This window comes from Phodopus roborovskii, unplaced genomic scaffold (genome assembly GCF_943737965.1).
Source record: "Phodopus roborovskii unplaced genomic scaffold, PHOROB, whole genome shotgun sequence".
In the NCBI taxonomy this organism is placed as follows: Eukaryota; Metazoa; Chordata; class Mammalia; order Rodentia; family Cricetidae; genus Phodopus; species Phodopus roborovskii.
This window is the reverse complement of record NW_026126571.1, coordinates 2,321,408-2,337,062: the sequence shown is the minus strand read 5'-3', so window position 1 is coordinate 2,337,062 and position 15,655 is coordinate 2,321,408. Positions and strand designations below refer to the sequence as shown.

Below are 15,655 nucleotides of genomic sequence, written 5' to 3'. Positions count from 1 at the left end.
CTCTCCCAGCTCCTAGTCTTAAATCTTGGGTCCTCCATCTTTACCCATATATTTTTGCCACTTGTAAATCTCCTCATTCATTCCTAGATGGATATCCAAGTTTCCCTTGGATACCAGGTCCTTCCCCTTGAAGGACCTGGTATTTCTTGTAGCATGGGTCTGCCATTTATCTGAAAATGTCTCTTCCTCCTTCACTCTTGAAGCATATTTGTCTCATACATGGAATTATAGATTGCCTGGGCTGTTTTGGTAATTTAAAGATATTTCACTGTCTTCTGGCCTTCCCTGGTTTCTGTCTAAAAGTGACAGCCCTTAAATCATTTCCAGCTATCTGGAAAGGATCATTTTTCTGGCTGCTTTCATGAAACATGTCTTTATGTTAGTTTCAGCAAGCATAGATTTCTTCGCATTTATCCTGTCTGGAGTTCACTAGGCCTCTTGAATCTACGCTTTTTTTTTTTTTTTTAAGATCTGATCATTTATTTGTTACTCATAAAGACTTGCCTACAGCTCTTGACAATCTGTTCTTGGCATTTATCTTTGGTTTCCTTCATTCTCTTGGCCAGAAGTTTAGGATATTCTTAACAGGGCGTTTCTTCAGAGCGGTGTTTTGCCGTCTGTGTTGCAGGACAAGTGTAACAAGACTCTGGACCTTGGGTTCCTCGGTTCCAGGCTCGCCTTCTGTGTTTAAGGGCTTTCTGACAACCTAACAGCAGGCATCATCCTCTTTAGAGAGATTGCACAGCTCCAGGATTCTGCTAGCCCTTTGGGTCCCAACGACTGAAGCACAGCAGTATCCGTCAGCCTGGGAGAGAATATCCTTCTCTCCATCTTTTTTATGATGACCAAATTAAGAACCCAGATTGACTTGTGCTTCCTCTCTCCGGCTCTCGGAGAATGCCAGGTACACTCTGACACCTGGCTTTGTGGGAAAGCCTCGTGTGCCATTCCCAGCACTGATTCAGTCGTAATCAACCCTTCCACCCTTCCCCGGAGCATCAGCAGCTACTTCTATGGCCTCCTGTTTCTCATAGGAAGTTTGGCATCCATCATCCACTTTGATGTGTTTTTCAGTGTGTTTGGGGTGACTGGGAAGGAAATACACAGCTCATCTTCACACCACTGACCACTCAGGAGCCTCCAGGAAAAGGAGCTTGAGTCTATATGCTTTATTTTTCTTTGTAAGACAGGACCTCCCTGTGAAGTCTTGGCTGGCTTAGAACTCAATTTGTTGACCAGACTGGCCCCAAACTCACAGAGACCCACCTGCCTCTGCCCCCCAAGTGCTGAAGATAAAGGTGTATGTCTGCCTTTTTTCATTCTCCCTTCCCGGCCCTCCTCTCCAACCTCGGTGCCTATGAAAACGCTACTTCCCAGTCAGCTTTCAAGCTCTGAACATCCATCAGTTTACACTGAATGCCTTTAAGTTGTGTCATGTGTAAATTAATGTCTGCAGGGGAATAAAAGACTCTTGCTTTTGAAACAGCGTCCCTTTATGGGGTCCTGACATTGGTACCTACCCCAGAGCCACATTCACAGCAATTTTGCCTCAGCCTCCCTAGTATTGCTTGAAGTATCTCCTAAGACGAGTGTTTACCAAGGCAAGTAACACGTTATCTAACTGCTTTTATGTGTTGCTGACATGGGGGAGATGCCTGGGGAAGCCGGAGTGCAGCCTCGGGGGCCATGTGCAGGAATGCCACCCACCTCCCTTGAGACGGGCTCTCTGGTGGGTCTAGAGCTCACCAATTAGACTAACCGGCTGTCCGGTGAGCTCCAGGTACCCTCCTGCCTCTTCCTCGCTGGTGCTTGGATGGCAAGCATGCACGCCACGCATGCATTTTCACACAGGATGCGGGGATTGAACCCGTGTCCTCATGTTCATGAGGCAAAAAATCTTTACCAACCGAGCTATTGCTCCAGCCCCAAATTGTACTTGAGACTTCAGCATATCTCAATCACCGCAAGCAACCTCTTTTACATGGGAACTCCTTTTTTTTTTTAATAAAATAGGACCATTGAGAACTATAGTTAAAATATTTTTTCTTCCAATTTGGATCATATACTTCATTGGAATTTTCAGCACACAAGGGCAAAAAAATAAATGGCAAGGCCCTTAGTGTTTAAGTGCTCACTCGCATCTTTGTAGGCTTTCCGAGAGGCGACTTCTTGATCTTTGCGCCCAGAAGCTGCACGGCGCTTTAAATCCCACAGTGCTTCCAGGCGCCAGCACCTCGTTTTCTACTCAGTGAGCTCCTGGCTTGGGCATCCCTTCCATTCCAGTTAGAGTACTACTTACTTCCCTGTGACACACTTCCTCCAGCAATGCCACACTTCCTAAGCCTCCCCCAAATAATGCCATTAACTGAGGACCAATTACAAACGCCCAACACTATGGTGACATACCATTCTAACCACCATACAGATGTAAGAGTTGGAGTTATAGAGACACCGGCCTGAACTCACGGAGGAACTATTCAGCAGCCTGGCTATAATTCATTCTCTCTGTTCATTGAAGCATTTCCTGAACTCTACTGTATGGCAAGCTCTAGGCTAGTCCTGGAGACACAGGAGCGGACAAGGTACCAGGCATGGTGCACTACACACACACACACACACTCTCTCTCTCTCACACACACACACTCACACACACTCACACTCACACACTCACACACTCGCATACACTCGCACACACTCACACACTCTCACACTCGCACACTCTCACACTCACACACTCTCACACTCGCACACACTCACACTCTCACACACACTCACACACAGGTTTGTCTAGGGCTCCTCCATACTACATCTGTAGTAACCAGAGAAGGAACACTGTCACAAAAACAAATGCAAGCTTAGCTATCACAGAATGATCCTAAGGCTTCTCCTCCTATCACAGAATGACCCTAAGGCTTCTCCTCCTAAAGGACAGTCTCCATTTGTGTCCCCTTAAAGTACACAAACCAAAGAAGAAAGGGTTCTGGGACTAGGGAAATGACTTAGGGATTGTTACTAAGCCTGATGACTTGAGTTTGGCCTCCAAGGCCCACATGGTGGAAGAGAGAAATGCCTCCTGCAAGCTGTCCTCTGACTGCCACACATAGGCACACACGCATGCACCACACATCAAATAAATAGTTTTAAGAGAAGTCTCCAGGGGATAGAAATATGGCTTACTGATTAAAAGTATGTCAAGCCCTTGCAGAGGACAGGAGTTCAATTCCAAGAACCCACACCAAATGACTCATAACTGCACATAATTCCAGACTCAGGGATCTAATGCCCTGGCCTCCACAACATCTTCATTTACTAGCACATAGTAGTAATAACAATAAATCGTGGCTGAAATCTTAAGGCTCACAGAGCCTTTCTGAGGATCTGGTAAAGTTAAGTGCATGCCTGTCCTCTTCCCCTGCCCAACCCAAATGTGTGCAATTCCAGAGGGGTCTCACCCATGATTGCCAAGGGCAAGCCACATCAGGACCGTTGGTAGAACAGAGCTATCTCTAGGCCTTTGTGGAAGTGAGTATGAGCTACAGGGCTGTTCGGGAGTCCCATTTCCCGGAACCACCTAAGGCCTACTAACTTAGACATTTCATGTCACCTAAAACATGTGTAGAGAACCCCACCAAAAATGCACTCAGAGGGCTGCAGAGAAGGCTCAGCTGTTAAGGGCGCTTGCTCTTCCAGAGGTCAGGGTTTGCTTCTCAGCACCCACATGACAGCCCATGGTAGTCTGTACCTGCACACGTATGGAACACTTACAGGCTTTCGGGTATACACACATACCCAGGAAATAAAATATTTTTAAATGATACACTTCAGGGTTGTTTCTGCTGCAGACTACTTGATTTTTCCAGTTTAAAAAGCCCAGTGAAGGCTGTCATGGCTTGTGGCCACTAGGGGACAGAGTAAGCCCACACATAGAATATGAATGTAGACTTCTGGGGACACAATTACTCAGACAGAACACTAGGCTGTGCTTTCAGTCAGAACCCTCATGGGACATGCATGCCCTGCCTTCTAGCCAATGTGGGAGCTGCTCCTCGGCGCCTAAGAACACTATTTCCTTCCCAGGTTTAGCACGTTTAGTTGTATTTATAAGTAATACGGCAATAGCTGCTGGTGTTCTTACATATGATAAGGACCGTGACGAAGAAAAAAAGTTTAAAGGAAAATAAAGAAAAAAATTTTTTTTGTTGTTGTTTTGTTTTTGTCTATGAGAGAAGAGGAAAGGGCTGGGCATGTAGCTCAGTTACTAACATGCTTATCTTACGTACACAAAGCCCTTGGTTTCACCCTCAGCACCACATAAACTGGGAATGGTAATGAAGTTCAAGACTATCTTTGGCTACACAATGGGTTTGAGACCAACTTGGGTCATAGGAGACCCTGTTTCATCTCAGAGGGACAGTCAGATGGGGAGGGAGGAGGAGGAAGGAGGCTGGACCTACTGTATGCTATCATGGTTAACTAGGAGACAGGTTAGTGTCCTTTCCCTTCCCAAGAACACACAACTAACAATATTCAAGGCACAATTCAAGTCCTGGTCTTTCCACTTAATCTCACTGCGCTTCATAAACCCAGGCAGAGAAACCCTTCAGAAGAAATAAGGAGTATGATTAACACTGTAGAAATGCAGCCCACAGACACCCGGTAGGTACTAATTAGGGCAGACAAAGGGGTAATTTAAACATAGCTCCTGGACAAAGTTCTGAGTCAAATGCCCATGGATTAACAGAGCAATAAAAGTCCTAAGGAAGGAAGGAAGTCATGTGACAAGGAGACGAACTTAGCTGAAGCTGAAGAGTCACAGGAAAAGCAAAAGAAGCAAGCAGGCCTTTGCTAAGATTCGGCTCAGGCTGAGAGGCCCTGAGCTGGGGGACAGGGGAGGGTGTGTGTGAAGAGAAGCCTACATTTAAATGGGGGGGGGGATTGTGTTCCCAACACCGAGTGCAAAACGAACTGTACGCCCTGCCCTGCCAACATCACCTACAAATGGAGGGTGGGTCAGGACATGTGAGCAAGTGACGGTAGAATCGAACCTGAGTCCTCTGAAAGAACAGGCCGCGCTCTTAGCAGATGAACGAACCATCTATACCCTGTCCCTGGAAGGACACCACTCCTGAGACAGCAAAAGGAACTCAACCCTGAAGCCCACTCAGCATTGCTGTGGGGACATGAGAATTCCTTCAAAGGGGACAGCTCTGCTGTTACTCTTCCCAGAGTGAGTGCGCAGGCTCAGAACTTAGAAATGGGGGTTGGAGCCCGGGGTGGTAGCACACACGTTTTTAATCCCAGCATTCGGGAGGCAGAGGCAGGTGGATCTCAGGGAGTTCCAGGCCAGCCTGGTCTACAAAGAGAGTTCCAGGATAGGCTCCAAAGCCATAGAGAAACCCTGTCTCAAAAAACCAAACCAAAAGGAAAACAAAAAACAAAGGACATGTTAATAGGAAACCCTTTTGTTTCTAACTCGTAATATGGATGTCTTCTATCCCCGTTTTCCATTGCAGGAGTTTCCAGCCTTTGATCCTTTATACTCACTTCTCTGAGCTCTCATATATATATATTTTTTTTTACTTTATGTGTGTAAGTGTTTTATATGTATGTGTGTTGGTGAAGGCAGAGGGTGGCCAGCTGGCTCCCCCGGAAACTGGGGTTGCAGGCAGTTGTTAGCCAGGGAGGTGCTGGGGTTCGAACCCAGGTTTCCTAGAAAAGCAGCCAGGGCTCTTAACCACTGAGCCACCTCTGCAGACCCTCAGTTCCCTCTCTTTACTTCTTCCCTTGCCCTTGTGTCCCTAATGGCTCTTTTGTGTCACTGAGAGAAAGCTGCTCACCCTTCCCCAAACACAAGGCAAAGTTCAAAAGGTCAGGAAAAAGAGGACAGGAAGCTATGGATCGTTTGCCTATGCCAGCACCAGATCCACGCTGTCGTGTAAGCGTTTCTTTGGCAATATCTTTGCGCTTATCATCGTGGTGATGCTGCTTTTAAAATTCCCCGGGGACAGAGAGCCGTCGGCTCCGGATGGAATGAATGAAGCAGCAATAATGAATGAGCCTGAATAACTTTCTAGCAGAGTTCATTGTGCTGAACAGAAAAGGGGGGTGCGGGTGCTTGCTATCCCTGTCCTTGAATGAGATGTGAAGTCATCTAATGCCCCACGCGGCCTGCGTTGGAGCCAGCATGGTGGACTGAACCTTCTTTGTTTTTGTGGTGAAGAGTCTGCCACCTCTACCAACTTCTCCTCAGGAATGTCGTTCTAGAAATAAACCGTGCGGCATTCATGAGTCATACACAGACGTTAATTCATTGGAGCCGCTGGCTTTTCTTAGGCCCTTTGTATCTCGGCAAGCCCTTCAGGGTTTCTCCTCCATCCCTGTCCCCTCACATCCCTGTGCCTCCTCAACTACTTTTTACTTGACCGTCCCTGACCACGGCCATCTGCAGAACCAGACCCCAGGACCAGAGGTAGATCTGGCTGAATTCAGAAGTACCCTAGCAAAGCCGGTCGACCCACCTACCCAGAGCCGCTGTCACACACCAGCCCAGCCCCTCCTCTTTACGCCAAACAGGCTTGTGAGACAGTGTTCCAGTGACTAACCCTGTAATCTGTCTCGTCACAAGGTAGAGCCTGATACAATAGCTCATCTGTTTCTTTTAGATAGACGTTCAGATTCATTTTAACAGGGGTGATAATTAATGTATATGATTGACAACACAAAACTGATAATGTCTTTTTAATAACTAACCTTCAGCAAAGCTTTTATGTTTTAGAATATTTTAGTTTTTTTTAAAGATTTATTTTAGTCATTTGGGGTGTGTGTGTGTGTGTGTGTGTGTGTGTGTGTGTGTGTGTGTTGCCCAGTGTGAATGCTGGAACTCTGGTCCTTTGCAAGAACAACAAGCATTCTTAAATGCTCAGACCCTTGAGATATTTTATAACAGAAATGCACAAGGTAAAACGAAAAAAAATGTAGCAGTATGAATAAAAAGGCAATGTGTCTCCTACCCCTGCCTATTTCCGCTCCCCAAACAACTAACAGTTGGGTGGAAGCTTTCCAGATTTTTATAAAGTACATACTCACATGTGTACTTATGCAGGTAGTTTTATGTTCATACAGATGGGATCATACCGGCCTTAAACTTCCTTCATGGCTCCCTTCTAGATTCCCATGTTGGTATACTTATATTGAAATTGCTAACGATTACACAGTACACACCAGTTTGAGTGTGTTGTAATCTGTTTGAGCGTTCCTCAGTTGACGGGCATTAGACTTGCTTCCTGTTTGAAGTTTCATTGTTGGTATGGCCGTGCTGTGCCAAATGTCTTTGTATATGTCTCTTGTGTATGCTCCAGAATATGTGTAGGACAGATATTGAAGCATACAGCGGATGTATCAGAAGATAGGTATGCTTAAAGTTTATACTTTTCAAAATTTATAATTAAAAAGTTAGATGCTTGCGATGGTTCATGTTTGTTATCCCAGCAACTGGGAAGCAAAGGTAAGAGGCTTGTGACAGGTTCAAGGCCTGCTCTACACAGTGAATGCTGGGCTAGCCAGAGCTACATAGCAAGACTCTATATTGAAAAAAAAAAAAGTTTAAAAAATTAAATACTTTGCCAGGTGTGGTGGTGCATACCTTTAATCTCAGTAGTTGTGAAGTAGAGGCAGGCAGATCTCTGAGTTCAAAGCCAGCCTGATCTGCATAGGGAGATACAGGACAGTCAGGGATACACAGTTAAACCCTGTATCAAAAACAACAACAATAATTAAACCCTTGGGCTGGAGAGATGGCTCAGAGGTTCCCAGCACACAGGTAGTGCATAACTATCTGTAACTCCAGATCAGGGGAATCTGACACCATGTTCCTTCACACAGACACATAACTAAAAATTAAAAATAAGTGGCTGGAGAAATGACTCAGCAGTTAAGAGTACTCTCCTAAATTCGATTCCCAGCACCCTCAAGACAGCTCACAGCAGCAGTCTATGCCTCCAGTTCCAAGGCATCTGATACCCTCTTCTGTCCTTTGTGGGCGTCAGACATGCTTTGGGTGTACAAACTTACATGCAGACAAAACAGCCAAACACATAGCGATATTTAACATTTTTAGATTTATTTTACATGTACATTTTTCCTATACACATATATGTGCACCACATACATGTCTAGTGCCTGCTGAGGTCCAAAAAGGGCATTGGATCCCTTAGAACCTGAGTTTCAGCCAGTTTTGAGCCACCACGTGAGCTGGGAATCAAACCCAGATCCTTTGTAAAAACAGTGCTTTCAATAGCTGAGCCATCTCTCCAGCCCCAACACATAAACAGTTAATCTATTTGTAAATCACTGTGAAGACTTATTTTTATGTTAAATGATGTGTGTGCATGTGTGAGTGATGGGAGATGTTATTCTGTGTATATGTTTCTCTTATTGGTAGATGAATAAAACGTTATTGGGCCAATGGCCAATGAAACAGGAAGATAGGTGGGCCTAGGAGAGGAGGAGAAGTCAGGGAAAGGGATACAAAAGAACCTGGCTAGCTCAGTCAGTTCAGCATGAGACTCAACCTCAGGGCCATGGGTTCGAGTCCCACGTTGGGCGCCACTTTGTTACGAAGCTTCCCATCCAGTTCTGCAACTGCCTCGCCCCAAACGAACACCCAGAGACTTATATTAATTATAGTACTGTTGGCCAGTGGCTTGGGCTTCTTATTGGCTAGCTCTGTCTTAATTGTTGACCAATAACTACTATCTATGTATTTCTACATGGTCTTTTCTTACTGGAGAACTACTGACTCACGTACTCTCTTCCTGGGCTCACATGTGGACTCCTCTCTGCCTACACCTCCCAGAATTCTCTTCGTCTGGTAGTCCCCCCATCTGTTCTGCCTGGCCACTAGCCACACGGTGTTTTATTCACCAACCAATAAGAGAAACATATACAGAATAACATCTCCCATCATGTGAGTACAGATACCCTCAGAGTTTAGAAGAAAGGTAATCAGATCCCAAGAGCTGGAGCTACAGGCAGTTGTGTCCCAGCTGACATAGTTGCTCGGGATTGAACTCAGGTCCTGTGCAAGAGCAGGTAGTACGTGCTCTTAACAGTCAGTCATCTTCCCAGCCCTGCCCCCACCCCTAAAAATCTTAAATGAATAATACCTCCCCAGAACAAACGAAAACACCTTAGCCACCATTTTCCCTTCTTCTGCAGAGAGTGCCACCCTGGAAACTGACCTTGTCCTTCAGATCCTTGACAATGATGTTGTGACCATGGAGGTCTTCTTCAAAGCCTGGCTGCACAACAGCGAGACGGACCGAGAACACATCCATCTTCTTCTTGCTTCACAGAGCCTTCCACCTTCTTCCAGAACCGGGGATAATCCAAGTACACAACCCTGAAAAGATAGGTTCTGTAGGCTAAGTCTGTCCTTGTCTGGGATTAGAAGTCTAGATGACTCCGCTGAGTCATCGAAACACACATTTGAGGCCTAAGGGTTGGAGGAGGATTGGGTGACGCTGTCTAATGGCAGCATGGGAATACAGAGCAAAGCCTAAAGAGTGACCGTCCCAGCCAGCAAGGGCCAAGTGGTTACAGAGGCCAAGTCCTTCATGCCTCAACGATAAGACATTGGCTGCGCCATAGCAAGAGACGCCAAAGTGTGTGCTGTTCCCAATACTCTCTCTCTTAGCGTGGGAGGTATTGTTAGAACTACAATTCAAGAGTCTTTTACCTTGATAATATCAACACTGCCTGTGATAAGAATAATAACAGCAAGTAAAAATCTCTCAGGGGCCAGAGAGAGATGACTCGGTGACTTCAGAGCACTGGCTGTTCTTGTGGAGGGCCTAGACTCGGTTCCCAGCACCCACATGGCGGCTCACAATCTCCTGTAACTCCAGTTCCAGGGGATCCGACACCTTCTTCAGCCATTGCACTCATGTAATGTGCATACATTATATACTACATAACTTGTACACTAAACATAAAATCCTTTTCTCGCTCAGGCAGCTAGCCAGCACCAGGCATGTCAACAAGGTCCTAGACACTGCTGTGGCTGATGCCAAGTGGACTTATCCGTGTAGGCAGCCACACTGCGTTTAAGAAGGGCAGCTCCCGAGGACCCATTTCATCAGGGAAGGCTACAAAGCGTGTTTGGGTTGGGGTTTGTACCCGTTTTCTCCGAAGGACGGGATCATGGTAGCAACTACGGAGATCACAGAGGGTTAAAAGTGGAACTGGGTATCATGCTTTCCAAGTCCTTTTCCCAGGTTCTGACATGGCATGTGCTTTATACCATCTCTCCAGGCTCCATATGTATGGAACACAGTTGAATGTGTATGGGTGCTTTGCCTGCATGTGTGTCTGCGTGCCATGTGCTTGTGGTGCTCACAGATGCCAGAGGAGGGCATTGGGTCCCATGACGCTGAAGGGACAGATAATGGTGAGCTGCCATGTGGGTGCTGGGAATTGAACCTGGTCCCTCTGGAGGAGCAGCCAGTGCCCTCCCTGCTGAGCCATCCCTCCAGCCCCAGCTAGCAGTATGTCTGAAATCTCTTCTCATAGTGTAACAGCACTCTGCTGTGACTGTTGCTTTTCAGGACGGGGGAAAGCCCTCTGAAAGCATAAATAGAAATGTGGATCCCCCTCTTCCCAGGGACAGCTATCAGATTCTGTTTCTTCCCCTTGGCCTTGGGACCAGCAGGATGGCTCAGTGGGTAAAGGCACTTGCCACTAAGCCTGACTACTGGAGTTCAATCCCAGGCCCCATGTTATGGAAAAAAAGATTCCCAAAGGCTGTTCTCTGGCCTACACATATGTCCCATGGTATGCATGTGCGCACACACACGCACACACACACACACACACACTAAATAAAAAACTTTTCTTTTACAGCACCTAAGGCCTGGAATACCTTTGACGGCTTAACTCGACAGTAATCTGTGTTCCTTTGCCTGTAAAATATCTTCCCAGGACCTCCTCTGTATTGTGCTCCAAGCTGATCTGCAATTCCTCTGCAATTCACCCACTCACCTTCCTCAGTAAAAGCAGCCAGCAACTTTACACAGAGGCTGGCTTGGTTTGTGTGCCTTTTCTCTGCCAAGCTACTATGCTAACTTCTTGCATAATCCCCTTCTGCTTTACACACCGCCACCAGTCGAATGCGGCCACTGAATATGTCATCAGATCAAAGATGCTATCGATTATACCACGTGCCACTATTTTCATGCCGCTAAGAATAGAAACGCTGTCAATCAAACCCGACAGTGCTTACTCGTCACTTGGTAGGATAATTTTATCCTTCCTGGGAGAATTCAAGTGCTAAAATTGTCTGCCTGACCAACAGCGATTGTCCTAGTGTGTGAAAAACTTGTCTACAAGCCAAACACAATACTATGCCTGTGTTTACGCATGAGGAAAGTAAGACAGAGAAATTAAACACTTCTCTAGGGCTTCGGAGAAAAGCAATTCCAAGGCCCCTTCTTCACCTCAGGATCAGAAATCTCTATTTGTACTCTTGACAGTTCTTGCCCAGAGCACGCTCAACAAGCACTGGTCTATCTACCTCCAAGAGTTAGGCCTTTGTCCGTCACTAACCACTCTGGAGCTCAGGCACCCTGAACAAAAGCGATAGCGATCCTCTTCTTTCACTAGTGAGCTGGGGCCCTCAAAGTGCAGAGACTACTGGCGTCTGTTTCCTCTCCACTCGGCTCAGATCAGACTTTCCCCAGCTTCCCTCCATGCCCTCTCCAAGCTTTTATCTCCGGGGCCAGAGTCAGAATATACTTTCTCCAACTGTAGCCGTGCTTCAGAAGTCCACAGAGCTTCAGCATGTCAAGCCAGGGCCTCACTGGAATCCAGACGTCAGGCACAACTGGAACAGCCTGGAGAAATTGTCTCCTCCAGAATGATATAGCCCATGGAGATTATAAAAACCCACAATAAAGAGCAGACTGCAGTTACCTCGTAGGGTGGTTCTTGCTGCAACCAATGAGAACTTCATCCAGATGGAAAAAGCTTCCCAGTCCTAAACCCCAGTAACCAGTAAATGGGAAAGACAGGCAGAGAAGAAATGAAGGGAGGCATGTTCGTAAACAAAGTCCTGAATCTATCACCCAGTCTAGTCTTCCCATGTTAACCTTGACGGTTTTTAATTTGGTTTCTAAATTAGTATATAACATAAACAGATATTTGTTAGACGAAGCCTTCATAGATGTATGTCACTGCAATTTGCTTCTGCTTTTATTTTTGCCTCATGAGGCAGTCTGGTCATTCCACAAACCATCATAACCTACCAACCTCCTCACAAGGATTCAGGGTTCGTATACTTGCAAGATTGCTATCCATATTCAAGCCACATATGTATTTTAATGCTTTGTAGCATCAAGGATTCAGGCTTAGAACAACAGGTCATTTGGCACCTGAAGGTAATTGCTGGACTAGAAACCTAATGAAAAGCCAGGAAAAGTAGCACACACCTGAAATTACAGCTCTCGTGAGGTAGAGGCAGAAAGAGCAGGGGTTCCAGCTACACAACACGTCAGAGGTCAACCTGGGCTACAGGAGAGCCTGTCTCAAAAGGGGGTGGGGCTGGAGCGATGGGTCAGCAGTTAAGAGTGCTGGCAGCTCTTCCAGAGGACCCAGGTTCAATTCCCAGCACCCACATGGCAGCTCACCCCTGTCTGTTACTCCCTCACACAGACATACACACAGGCAAAATACCAATGAACACACACACACACACACACACACACACACACACACACAGGGTGCCAGACATTGAGAATAGTACAACTCCGTGCCAGTCTATACACTCCTCTCGTGTCTAAGGCTGCCGCTGTGCCCCAAGGCCTTGGAGGTCCAATACTCAGGTTCCTTCCAGGCATTAAACATAAGCTATTTCAGGAACTTGTCCCTCCCATAGTCCTGAACAACCCCTAAAAGAGCCCAGAGAAAAACAGCGGCAGTCAGCTGACTCCCTGACTTCTGCTTTCCTGTTCTTCCTTCATCTGACCAGCACAATTGCCAAAGCCGCAGGGAAGCAGCAAAGACAAGATTTCCTTCTGTGGTTACCCAAGCGCCTCTGCATATCCTCCCCGGTTTGAGACCTAACAAGCATTAGCTGCTCCAGAAAGGACTCGTGTCTCTCCTGAACTGAATGACAAACCAACCTCTTGCTATGAGACAGATGCTCAGTGAGCCCAGCCGTAAAGCAAGGGGAAATCATGCCAGGCTCAGAGAATAAGTAAACCGTGGGAGCAATAGCTAGAACACAGGTGGCAGGTCTGCTCTGCCTCCGCAACCGAGCGTGCCTTCTTCTCCCCCCCCCCCCACCTCCTCCTCACCCTTGACTGCCTAGTGGAAGCGAACTTGTCTGTTAGTGACAGCCTGGGGTAACCTGTAACCTGGTCTCTTCTCTGACTCTCCTTTGATAGCGGTATGTCTGAAATGTGACCTCCAAGAGCGGTTTCTCAGCCCATCCCTGCTTCCTGGCACAGCCGACGGTACTCTGAGGATAGATGACCCCAAAGGAGACCTCAGCACACTCTACCAGATGGCTTCCCTGTCATCAGAGTCTCCGTACAAGCTGCAAGTGATCAAGTATGCGCTGAGGAAGCCTCGCCATTCTCCTCTGCCCTTCCTCGTGCCGTGGCCTGGGAGAGCACAGGTTTTGGTTACACCTTAGCCGTCAGGCAGCAGTCAGTGGGCAGACAGCAGTGATAAGTATGTCATGGGGAGAGAGGACGAAGGAGGTCAGCAAGTGTAAGGAAGGCAAGGGGCAGACTAGACCCGCCACTGCAGAGGGCGTGTGAGCAGGAATCGGGAACGTGGCCCTTGAGGGAAAAGCAAGGTGGACACAAGGGTGGTCAGCCAGCCGCTAGCGGGGGAACGAGCCTTTCGAGGGCAAAGCAGGTCAAGGTCCAACTCCATCCCTACCACTCCTCTAGGTGCTGGGAGAGCTGGCTGCTTCGGGGGATCCAGCTCTCAACAACCATGGGAAAGCCCAGCTTTGCTGCTTTCTGGTCCATAGCGCAAGGCCCCGTGCAAAGACTGTTGAGCTCTGAGAGCTGTCAGTGTGGCAGATTCCATGCTTGATACTGATCACAGGCCCTGTAAATTACACACCCTGATCCACAAGCTCCCACAATAGGGCGCCAGATCAGAGCTGTATTCAGATGGGTAGGGTTCGAGGTACAGGATGCCACTAAGAAGTCTTCCTTTTCCAGGGCTCTGAAATCCAGTGGGATCTGTGAGTCCCTGACCTACGGACTCCCCTTCATCCTCAGACCCACGAGCTGCTGGAAGCTGGACTGGGATGAGCTGGAGACAAATCAACAACACTTCCACGCTCTGTGTCACTGCTTGCTGGTGAGTGCCCATCCCCAGGCAAGAGTGCGCAAGTCACAACTAGAGAAAAACAGCACTAACTGCCCCTCCCTAACCCCAGACCTGCCACAACCGCAGGAAAGATGGAGAAACTGGAAATGCTCTGGATTTTACAGTAAACGTGACATTGCTTTGGTTAGATGAACCCAAAGGAAACATTAGTACATTCTGCTCTCCAGGCATCAGTATGTGACAGTATGATCAAGTGAGGTACAAAAGAACCTTCCACTCCACACAAATGCTACTTTGTTTGGTTGGTTGTTTTTGAGACAGAGTTTCTCTGTGTAGCTCTAGCTGTCCTAGAACTCGCTCTGTAGACCAGGGCGGCCTCAAACTCACAGAGATAGCACAGAGATAGCCTGCCTCTGCTTCCTGAGTGCTGCATAAATGCTGGTTTTTTTCATATGTGTTTTATCTGTTTATTTTGTGCACATGTGTGGAGACAGTGCACACATGTCATGGCACATGTGTGGAGACAGTGCACACATGTCATGGCACATGTGTGGAGATGGTGCACACATGTCATGGCACATGTGTGGAGGTGGTGCACACATGTCATGGCACTTGTGTGGAGACGGTGCACACATGTCATGGCACATGTGTGGAGGTGGTGCACACATGTCATGGCACATGTGTGGAGACGGTACACACATGTCATGGCACATGTGTGGAGGTGGTGCACACATGTCATGGCACATGTGTGGAGACGGTACACACATGTCATGGCACATGTGTGGAGGTGGTGCACACATGTCATGGCACATGTGTGGAGGTGGTGCACACATGTCATGGCACATGTGTGGAGACGGTGCACACATGTCATGGCACATGTGTGGAGGTGGTGCACACATGTCATGGCACATGTGTGGAGGTGGTGCACACATGCCATGGCACATGTGTGGAGATGGTGCACACATGTCATGGCACATGTGTGGAGGTGAGAGGACAAGTTTTGGGAGTCAATTCTATCCCTTAGCCATGTGGGTCCTGGAGACTGAACCGGGTTTCAGGTTCAGCAGCAAACGTCTTTACCAACCATGCCATCTCACGGGTCCCAGGCGCTACTCTTACTGATACCATGGCTAGAAAGCCCAGGCATTCAGATCATACCTCCAAGTGTCAGGCAAAAGTCAGTCTTGGGGTAGCAGTTACAAGCACTGATGGAAACGCAGGGGGAGGCTACTCCGTCTGTAGCAGAATGCTTCCTGACATCAGTCAGGACCCTCATTTTACAAGTGACGATGTGTGAAAGACGACTTCCTTT

At 47.4% G+C, this 15,655-nt stretch overlaps 1 protein-coding gene across 1 annotated transcript in view; it reads left to right on the top strand.

Annotated features, from left to right (window-relative positions):
- The window catches only part of M1ap (meiosis 1 associated protein), a 54,379-nt gene that overhangs the window by 18,617 nt on the left and 20,107 nt on the right, over positions 1–15,655 (top strand). The window contains exons 4-6 of the mRNA XM_051203174.1: positions 9,217–9,390; positions 13,440–13,605; positions 14,232–14,373. Of these exons, the coding sequence (XP_051059131.1) occupies positions 9,217–9,390; positions 13,440–13,605; positions 14,232–14,373 (482 nt within the window). The remainder of the gene's footprint in view (positions 1–9,216; positions 9,391–13,439; positions 13,606–14,231; positions 14,374–15,655) is intronic.